We start from the raw sequence: 10,706 nt of genomic DNA on the forward strand, positions 1-10,706 counted from the left end.
ATAACTTATTCTGCATTGCTGGCATTAAGAAAAGTGACATGAAGAAGCTTCTGCTCGTTGCGTTATTGATGCTGTTCTTATCAAGACTTCTACTTACATATAACAGTAAGTCTCTGAACCTAGTGACCAGCAATTATTTTGGAATCCGGCTTCAACACTTTTTGAAAACAAATCTACTCTTATACTAGAGAAGAAGAAGCTGAATGACGACTCATGATTTTGGAGTGCAATGGATTTAGAGCCAATTTTTAAATACTCACACCATGCTCCAGAGCCAAAGAAGGAAATGATGGGCCAATTTAAATATTGATTTTAATGTTTGGACCCTTCTTGTTGTCCATGGGGGATTTTTTAAGCCATGCGGGTTTTTTTAACCTGAAATAGGAGCGTGGCACGACAAAACCGCGCTCGTCAAAATAACAGTGCGGCGATAGAAGGCCACTTTAAAACAGCGCAGCGGCAGAAAGCGGATTTAAATTAAGGTAAGGGTTAGGATTAGGTTTAGAAGTTTGTTTTAGAGTTAGGTTTAGGGTTACGTTTAGGATGCTGAGTGCTTGGGAATGTGCGGATTTGCCCGCCGCGATTATGTCATCGCGGTAGGGTCGCGTTTTTCCTTAGCGCTTTGAACAGCGCGAATTAGTCTTCGCGCTTATGTCTCCGCGGATAAGGGCTTCGCGGATTTGTGGTGGAACCAAATAGGAGATATTAGCAATAGCAGTTAGACTTATATACTGCTTCATAGGGCTTTCAGCCCTCTCTAAGCGGTTTACAGAGTCAGCATATTGCCCCCAACAACAATCCGGGTCCTCATTTTACCCACCTCGGAAGGATGGAAGGCTGAGTCAACCCTGAGCCAGTGAGATTTGAACAGCTGAACTGCAGAACTGCAGCCAGCTGAAGTAGCCTGCAGTGCTGCATTTAACCACTGCGCCACCTCGGCTCTTTGATATTGATATTGATATTTTATAGAAGGTCCAATAATTGGGAAAGAGCCTAAGTGAATGAATGCCAAAAAAAAGGGGAGGGGGGATATTAATCAAACTTTTCTCTTTGTGTGATCTATCAAAGGACTTGCCCTCATAAAATATAAGTAGGACCTTGGTGTAGAAGAAGGATTTTGCCAGGGATTTCCTGGGAATGAAGTTTTGTTCTCAGTGGGTCTATGAAAATTGATAGGGAAGAAGTTCCAATATTATTATTATGTAGGTTGTGGTCACACAGACAGTGAAATGTTTAGAATGGATTTGGAACATTTCAGTGGAGGGTTTCCATTATTTTATTACCGGTTCGCTCATGCGCATGAACATCTGTGCTTGCACACACCCACACCTGCGTGTGATGCCTCTCGCCGCCACCACTATGAGCTTGCCCAATCCGGACTGAACTGGGAGAAAACCCACCTCTGGAATGTTTATCCACCTTTCAAGTCCTCCCCAAGAATCTGAGGTAGACAGATGTTGTGTGATGGTTTTAGGGTATTGTCGCAGGATATAAACTGTTCTGATTAAAGTTGCCTTTTGCAATTGATTGATGATTTTGTCAATGGTGTTCAAGTGATGGTCCAGATGTTTTGGAAGTGGTACCTATTACTTTTGGTACTATCTTTGATTTCTTATTATTTACCCTTTCCCTGCCATCCTTCCAAAAAACCCAGGCTGGATAAAATCATTCTATATCCATGAAGGCGAACCTATTGCATGCATGCCACAGGTGGCACGCAGAGCAATATTTGCCGGCACGCAAGCTGCCAGCTGTTTGGGGGACTTCCGGAGGGCCGGGCGAGGCCATTTTTGCACTCCCCAAGCTTCAGGAAAGTCTCAGGAGCCTGGGGAGGCAAAAAACAGGCCCAACAGGCCAACCACATTCACTTCTGAACTTCTAGTTCACCCATTGGGTCTGTTTTTTGCCTCCCCAGGTTCCTGAGGCTTTCCTGAAGCGAAAACGGCCTCCCCCAGCCACCCAGAAGCCCTCCGGAAGCCAGAAATGGATCGTTTCCAAACTTCCGGTTGGCCTGTTGGGCCGTTTTTGCTCTCCTCAGGTTTCAGGAAAGCCTCCGGAGCCTGGGGAGAGTGAAAACTCCTTCCCACCACGCACGTGGGCATAGATCTGAAGAGTTTGCCTGCAGGAGGTCAACCTCTGTGAAAGAATTGTAATGTCTTTGGAGCAAAAAAAGCAGTTATAAGGTGGTTGCGCTTCAGTTTCTGCATCACTTTGATAGGTGGTATGGTGCTGTGGCTTTTAGACTGTTGCTATGAGGTGCAGCAAGACATTTTGAAAAGTATTTTCATAAGCTCTTTTAGTGGATCAGAACCAGAGGTGGGTTCCTACCAGTTCCCAGCTATTCGGTAGAACCGGTTCATCAAATCTACCGAACCGGTTAGAAGAGGTTCCACCAGTGGACCCGGAAAGCAGGCCACACCTACAGAAGAGGTTCCAAATTTTTTTGAAACCCACCACTGGTCCTTGGATGTGATTATTCTACACTATCATGCTCATATTTATAAAACTCAGTGCCTCTGTGAAAGGTAAGGATGACTACTGCATTTGTGGTGCAATCAGAACATTGCGTGTGTTGAAGTTGTTTTAACGCAAACCAAAGATGCCTTTTAAAAAACAAGTTTACATCCTATTCTTATGCATGCCAGTGCTGTGTGTGAGGTAATTTAAGGTGGTTCTGACAAGTGTCGTCAGCATCTTCATATCCGGTCACATGGGCGGCAAGCCACTCCCATCCGGTCACATGGGTGGCAAGCCACTCCCACAAAGGAGGCCACACCCACAGAGTAGGTTCAAACAATTTTTGAAACCCACCACTGATCAGAACAATGTTTCAGGAATGATCCTAAGTGAATTTGGCTGACTTGGGACAACTGCCCTGCAAAATATGAATTAAAATCTACTGGATTTACTGATCTTCCCAGATAACTTTTAAAAATTCTCTTTTTTTCAGTTCGGAATCTAAAATGCACGTTTTGTCTCATTCGGCCTCCAGGCCATGCCTGCCTCAAAAAACCTACTCATTGTAATTTACGTGAGGAACACTCCTGCTTCAGACAGACAGTCTATTTTGGTAAGTGTTTAATGGCCATCCTGTAGCAAATCCTGATTTTCTTTGAGCAGCTTGACACAGCAATAAATATACATAGGCTTGTAAGCAACAGACATTTCTTCTCATTGTGGCTAACCAGAGCCAGCATCAGTGCATCTTTAGAAACTTTATCAGGTTAGATTTTAAGGTAACGTGACGGCACTTGTATTCTGTTGCTCTTTAATTCCACTGTAAAAATAGGACAAGCTGAATATATTAATAGATTGTAGAAATACACCGAAGGGAGGAGTAGAGGGATAGAAGAAAGAGGGGTAGAGAGGGTGGGAGAGAGGACTGGAGGGAGGGGGAGAAGGAAGGGAGGGAGTGTATCGGGAGAGAGGAGTGGTAGAGGGGGAGGGGAAGTAGGGTAGAGGGGAATGATGGAGGGAAGATGGAAAGTTGGAGGGGGCGAAAGAAAGGGTGTATGGAGGGTCGAAGAGGTACATTGGGTTTTTATTTTGGGGGATACTGCTGATAAGAGGAATGGCTGTGTTTATTGTTTAATGTTATATGGCCCCGGTTATGCACAGTATATATGTGACTGTATGAAAATGAAAATGGAAAATAAAAACACATTTACATCAAAAAAAAAAAAAGAAATAAGATAATAAAAAAAGAAACTTTATCAGGAATGTTAATTCTCACAGGCAAAAACTCATTTACTTCTTTTCTACGTCTCAATGGAATATTGTTGAGTAAACCTAGGACTTTAAAAAATTGATCAGAGAAGTTTCTCAAACTTTTTTTGCTATCCTGATCAACGTCAAAGGGCGGACGACCTCAATGCAAATACAAATCAGAAAAGTTCCCACTAAGATACCAATAGGACTTATTTACAAAGAATGGTCAGAATTTCTCAGCAGAACTTCTAAATATCCAGCTTCCAGTTCTGTTTGTTGAGTTCCCTAGTTAGTTTTCCACAATCAAGGAAAGCATGTAAGGCCACAAGCATGGTTGGCTGGGGAATTCTGGGAGTTGAAGTCCACCAGTCTTAAAGTTCCCAAGTTTGGACACCCCTGATATAAGGGATTTATTGATCAGAGAAAATGAAGAGGTGATTTGCTATGACCTAATTTTCCAAGCGAGCAAGTCTGTGGGTTACCTTGAGAAGCTTAGTAGCCAGACACTTCACACTTAGAAAAAGGAAAAGCTTCATCAATTTTTATGGTTTTATAAATGCCATGCTCAGAATGAATTAATACGCGAAAGGTCCCAATCGGAGATGGTCACCAGGATCAAAAGTTTATTCTTCCAAGCTTTCAGGCACGTGCTGGAGCCCATCATCAAGGAACTTCTCTCTCTTTCTCTAGAACATTGTATTTATATGGTTCCCAATTGTGTGTAGCATTTAGTTGCTAATTAGGGTGTTGTTGGCTGGCTAGCTAGCTTCATCACTTGGTCCCAGTGACCAATTCAGATTGGATCCTGCAACATTTTCCTAGGACCTGTATGTTTCTCTTCATAGCAATAATATTTAGCAACAGCACTTAGACTTATATACCACTTCACAGTGTTTTACAGCTCTCTCTAAGCAGTTTACAGAACCAGCATATTGCCTCCAATAATCTGGGTCCTCATTTAACTGACCACAGAAGGAGGGAAGGCTGAGTCAACTTTCAGCCAGTCAGGATCAAATTTCTGGCAGTGGGCAGAGCTAATCTGCAATATTGCATTCTGACCACTGAGCCACCACAACTCTTTCATTCATGATACATGGAATTTTTACACTGCAAAAGGGGGCTAAGCTAGAAACTTTCCAAAGGTTCTGTCCTGCGTGACCTGTCAAAACCGCGCTCGACTAAACCGCGCCCGATTAAACCACGTCGCTGACGTCATCAACAGGGCGACAACAGCCAGCGCGGAGAAAGAAGGGCGCTTTAAATAGTGCTTTGAAAGCAAGCCGATTCAACTTAAGGTAAGGATTAGGTTTAGGGTTAGCTTTAGGGTTAGGTTAAGGGTTAGGGTTGGGGTTAGGGTTAGGTTTAGGGTTAGGTTAAGGGTTAGGGTTATGTTTAGGGTTAGGTTAAGGGTTAGGTTTAGGGTTATGTTTAGGGTTAGGTTAAGGGTTAGGTTTAGGGTTTAGGGGGGGTAGGTTTAGGTTTAGGGGTTAATTTTAGGTTTAGGGTTTACAGCGTGCTTCTGTCTCCGCGCTGTTGTCACCCTGTTGATGACATCAGCGACGCGGTTTAGTCGGACGCGGTTTAGTCGGACGCGGTTTAGTCGGATGCGGTTTAGTCGGACGCGGTTTTGTGGTGGAACCTCTGTCCTGAGCATTCTCTGTTTGTTTAATTGGCAATAAACCTTCACCCCCTACAACTGCCCAGTCAAATGGAGCTATTTGACTCAAGAAGCCCAAGAAGGAAAGAAGCATGCAACCTCTTATGCTGTCTACAAGTTGTGAGAGGTTGCTTAGCATCAAGAGCCAAGGTGGCGCAGTGGTTAAAATGCAGCACTGCAGGCTACTGCTAGATCAGCAGGTCAGCGGTTCAAATCCCACCGGCTCAGGGTTGACTCAGCCTTCCATCCTTCCGAGGTGGGTAAAATGAGGACCCAGATTGTTGGGGGCAATATGCTGACTCTCTGTAAACCGCTTAGAGAGGCCTGAAAGCCCTATGAAGCGGTATATAAGTCTACTGCTATTGCTATTGCTATATTGCTATCAAGGCATTGGATAGAAATGACAAGGGAAATCTGTTCCTGAAGACACGGTTCTAAGAGGTAAGCTAAGATCTCTTTTCTTCTACAGGACGGATCCCATTATTCACCAAATTGGGTTGCCAACAGAAATGTATGACAGTCAAGGAGAAGAAGGAGAAACTCAAGATCACTGAAACCATTTTTTGCTGCAAGAATTATGCTTATTGCAACGCATAAGAGAACCTGTAACTTGGAGCTCCTTCCATGTGTCTGGTTTACAATTACCAAAATCCAGACATCAGGAGTGGCAGTTGGGGGGTAGCAACTTGGAAAAGTCTTCTCTGAAGTGTGGGGTTGGGACATTGCCACTGTATCTACTCTCTCACTGAATCAACAATGCCTCTAAGGTAAAAGGCAGCTTTTTAGCATCATGTATCAAATACTTTGGGGAATAAAAATCTGCTTCCCTAGCTTTCTAAGTCAGTTTCCTCTGTTCAAACTCATCCAAAAGGATAATTTTACCTCCATAAAGCCTGAATTAGGGCAGCTGAGATCTCTGAGGGATTCTCTACCCTGATGAAAGCCTGATCCAAGCCCTCTCCTCAAGCTGGTTCACAAAGCCACAAACACCACTTGTTCCAGAGACCCAGGTCAAGAAAATGGGAAGATGTTTCTAGCTATACTGTATACACCAAAGCCTTTTTCAGCTCAAGAGTATGTACAGCTGAGGTGGCGCAGTGGTTAGAGTGCAGTACTGCAGGCTACTGACTGCTAGCTGCAGTTCAGCAGTTCAAATCTCACCAGCTCAAGATTGATTCATCCTTCCATCCTTCTGAGGTGGGTAGAATGAGGACCCAGATTGTTGGGGGCAATATGTTGACTGTAAACTACTTAGAGAGGGCTGTAAAAGCACTATGAAGCAGTATATAAGTCTAAGTGCTATTGCTATTCCTTCCTCCCTCCCTCCCTTTCTTCCTTCCTTCTTGCACAGTGGTTAGAATGCAGTATTGCAGGCTAATTCTGCCAGCTGCCAGTAGTTCGATCCTGACCAGTTCGAGGTTGACTAAGCCTTCCATCCTTCTGAGGTGGGTAAAATGAGGACCCATATTGTTGGGGACAAGCGGCGGACTCTGTCAACCACTTAGAGGACTGTAATAGCAATAGCAATAGCAGTAGACTTATATACCGCTTCATAGGGCTTTCAGCCCTCTCTAAGCGGTTTACAGAGAGTCAGCATATTGCCCCCAACAATCTGGGTCCTCATTTTACCCACCTCGGAAGGATGGAAGGCTGAGTCAACCCTGAGCCGGTGAGATTTGAACCGCTGAACTGCTGATCTAGCCGTAGCCTGCAGTGCTGCATTTAACCACTGCGCCACCTTGGCTCATAAAAGCACTATGAAGCGGTATATAAGTCTAAGTGAATAAATAACAGAATAACAAAGATGGAAAGGGACCTTGGAGGTCTTCTAGTCCAACCCCCTGCCTGGTCACACTATGTTCGATATACTTATATATAAAATAATCAGGGACGTGAAGTCACTAGAGGCAAGGGAGGCGGAGCCTCCCCAGTCTCCTGAGAGAAAGGAAAGAGTTTTAAATATATTTTTTTAATGAATTAAAGCCAGGATAGTTGCTACCAGATTTCAAGTCACAGTGGCTTGGTGTCTGCTCTCAGTGTTAACTAGGAGGAGGCCAGAGAACTCGGGGCCTCTTTTGCTTAAGGAATTTTTTGCCTTTTAAAAGTTAAGGCAGAGTTAAAAAGCAAAAGATTTAATATGCAAAAGAGGCACTGATTCTCCCGCCTCCTGATCTGGGAGCAGCGAATCATGTCTTGCACTTGCGCGACTGCGCAAGTGCAAGGGTGATTCTGGAGAGGTTTTTCTTTCACCACCCGCCATTTCTTCTGCAGCCAGCCCAGCACTGAGCAGGGAGGATGAGGAGGAGAAGAGCAGTGAGCCCTTGTGGCTGGCTGGGGAGGGACTCACCGCTCTTCTCCTCCCAGCCACCCAGCCACCCACTCCCACCCGACCTGCTCCCGGCCAGTGTCCGGCCAGCCGGCACAAAGACAAACCGCTCTTCTCCTCCCAGCCAGCCAGCCACGCGACCTGCTCCCAAGAATGTCAGCGGGGACGGAGGAGGCGGGAGGCGAGGCGGCAGAGTCCGGCAGCGGCAAGAAGCAACACCCCCGCCGCTGTGTCCGACAGGCATCTCGCGTTTATGTCCATCATAAACGAGAGACGCCTGTCGGACACAGCGGTGGGGATGTTGCTTCTCACCGCTGCCGCACTCTTGCCTCACCAACGGTATCCCTCACCGCACGTCACTGAAAATAATAAACATATATTTGGAATGAATTGAAATGGTATCAGGTAGACAAGAAGAAGAAATGGGTTCAATGTAGAGAATTTACTGACTTTTTCTTTTTTATTCTTTTTTTCTTTTCCCTGTTTTTTTTTAATTATTATTATTACCTCTTTTTTCTTTTAACTTACTTGGTTTTAATACATTCTAGACTGTGTTTGATAAAAAGCTATACCGGGTATGGGCTCTGGGAAGTCGGAAGGGGGGAAGGGAGGTGGGATCATAGGGGGGAGGGGGGAAATATAGTTTGTGTCAGTTTTTAAAACAACTTGAATGCACTTGTATACTGTTGCTTTTTTTTTTTTAATTTTAGTATAAAATAAGAAGCTGAATATATCAATGAATAGTAGAAATACACCGAAGTGAGGAGTAGAGGGAAAGAAGAGAGAGGGGTGGAGAAGGAGCGAGAGGGGAATGGAAGGAGGGTGAGATGGAAGGGAGGGGGAGAAAGGAGCATTAGAGGGGGAGGGGAAGTAGAAGAGGGGAATGTTGGAGGGGAGAAAGGAAAGTTGGAGGGGGGAGAAAGAAAGGGTGTATGGAGGGTTGAAGCGCTATGTTGGCTTTGTATTATGGGGAATACAAAGAGAGTTGTGTTTATTGCTCAATGTTATATAGCCTCAATCATGCACAGTATACATGTGACTGTATGAAATGAAAAATGAAAATGAAATAAAAAAGATTCAAGACGAAGAAGAAGAAATGGGGGGGGGAATCAGGGTCTACTGATGCATGTTACCCAGTGGGGTAATGAAATATCTACAAGAAAACAACCAAGCTCAGAGAGCACCAAGGAGCCCTCAGGGTCCACTGCCTTTTCTGCCCGTGTCTGTAAGTTCAACTGATTTCTCAGTACAGAAGAGAATCCACATGCAAAGGTTCTCCAGCTGTGCCAAAAAAAAGGAGGGTACAGGTTGTTCCAAACACAACCTACAAATGCACCACTTACTTGGGAGAATTCGCTGTACAGATCATCCGATGAAAGTGTCAAGGCTGGGAGTGGGAACACCAGAACTCGCCCGAGGTCCATTTGTCCTTTCCCTTCTTGCATGATTGGATTAGCTCAAAGGAACTAGGAATGTCGAACTTCTTGGAGAGAGGTGGAGAACTGCTGGTCATATCGATGCATTTCAGGGCACTCACCCAAGCAAAACGAGAAGGCAACTGCTTCCCACATCTGATTTGCAGAGGGGATAAAAATCCAGAAAGGAAGTGGCATCGTTGCCTGCTCTTGACTTGGGACGCAGAGAAGGGGACATGAAAACACGCCTCCATGTTGGGTTATGGATGCTTCTCAGCATTCAACTAGGTAAGTCTCTAAGGCTCTGTGAACTGGGGGGGATTTGAGGAGATGCAACCAATTCTGCTTAAGACACGAAGAAGGGGAGATGAAGGCATTTGCCAGGGTGACGATGTCACTATACTTTTTGTGGCTGCTGTCTCTCAAGCTGCCAAACTCTTAGAATCAAAGTGGTGAAATGAAATCAAAATGGGAAGAAAGAAGGGGAAGGAGAGGAGGTAGGAAGGAAATAGAGAAGGAGGGAGAGAGAAAAGAAAAGAAAGAGAAAATAAGGTGGTGTCATAATAGACGCTTGGGATGGTAAACAATCCAATCCAAACTGTATAATCTCTTAAATGGAATAACAATAGTATAAGATTGGCAAAGAAAAAGAATAACCATGTGAATGTTTACCTAGAATTTTATGTAAGAGAATAAGCGACAGTAAGAATATATAGCACAATATAGGTAAACAATATTTGGTTATAAATAGCTAACTATAAATAAATATAGAATTATACATAAAAATGGATAACGAATAAAGAGACCATGAATGCAAGATAGAAATGTATAGAAGGGAAAACACTAACTGTAAAGAAACCGATACAGAACTGCTGTATGATATATGATGGAACTTCTTGTTCCTATGTTGTCTTAAGTCATGTGTTTGTTCTTGCTGATGTGTTTATGTGTGTAAAATAAAAACTTAAAAAAATGGTGAAATGAATGGCTATGATGAGGGAATGTTACTATTATATGGTTATTATTTTCTTTTTAAAATTAGCCATTTAAAAAATCCAACTACAATGGTAGCAGGGGAGAGATGTAGAAGCCTGATATTGCATGCAGATGTTTAAAAGAATGAGTGAGGTGGATTATTGTTGTTATTATTTTGCTGTGAACTGATTCCAGCTCAGAAAAGCTCCTCTTTTTCCCCCCCTGCAATTCATGATTTTCTCTCTTTTTTTTAAAAAAAAAAAAAATCTCCTTTCTCTCCCTCTCAAGTTGTTGGCATTAAATGCCATAACTGCCTATTCATGAAACCTGGCGGCAATTGCATCACTAAGCAAATTCCTTGCAGACTATACATTGGGCATGCCTGCTACAAGAGGACAGTCTATTTTGGTACGTGCCATAGTTATTTAGATCGTGGTACTTGGTTTTTTTAAAAAAAAATCTTCTGCTGTGTCAAGGAATCTGGGTCCCAGATAAAACAAAATCTCCTTAGCAATAGCAGTTAGACTTATATACCGCTTCATAGGGCTTTCAGCCCTCTCTAAGCCAGTGTTTTTCAACCACTGTGCCGCGGCACACTAGTGTGCCGTGACATAGTGTAAGGTGT

General features: G+C 43.8%; 1 protein-coding gene across 1 annotated transcript; it reads left to right on the forward strand.

The window, feature by feature from the left end:
- LOC148048984 (uncharacterized) lies at nucleotides 1-6,146 on the forward strand. Its single transcript, XM_087703778.1, has 3 exons — nucleotides 1-105; nucleotides 2,951-3,070; nucleotides 5,835-6,146. Exons 1-3 carry the CDS (start codon nucleotides 39-41, stop codon nucleotides 5,960-5,962), a joined length of 315 nt encoding a protein of 104 aa, XP_087559904.1. The 5' UTR covers nucleotides 1-38; the 3' UTR covers nucleotides 5,963-6,146.
- Nucleotides 6,147-10,706: the final 4,560 nt, after the last annotated feature.

This window comes from Thamnophis sirtalis, unplaced genomic scaffold (genome assembly GCF_051295495.1).
Source record: "Thamnophis sirtalis isolate CommonGarterSnake01/CBP01778 unplaced genomic scaffold, rThaSir2_p1.2 scaffold_2, whole genome shotgun sequence".
NCBI lineage: Eukaryota > Metazoa > Chordata > Lepidosauria > Squamata > Natricidae > Thamnophis > Thamnophis sirtalis.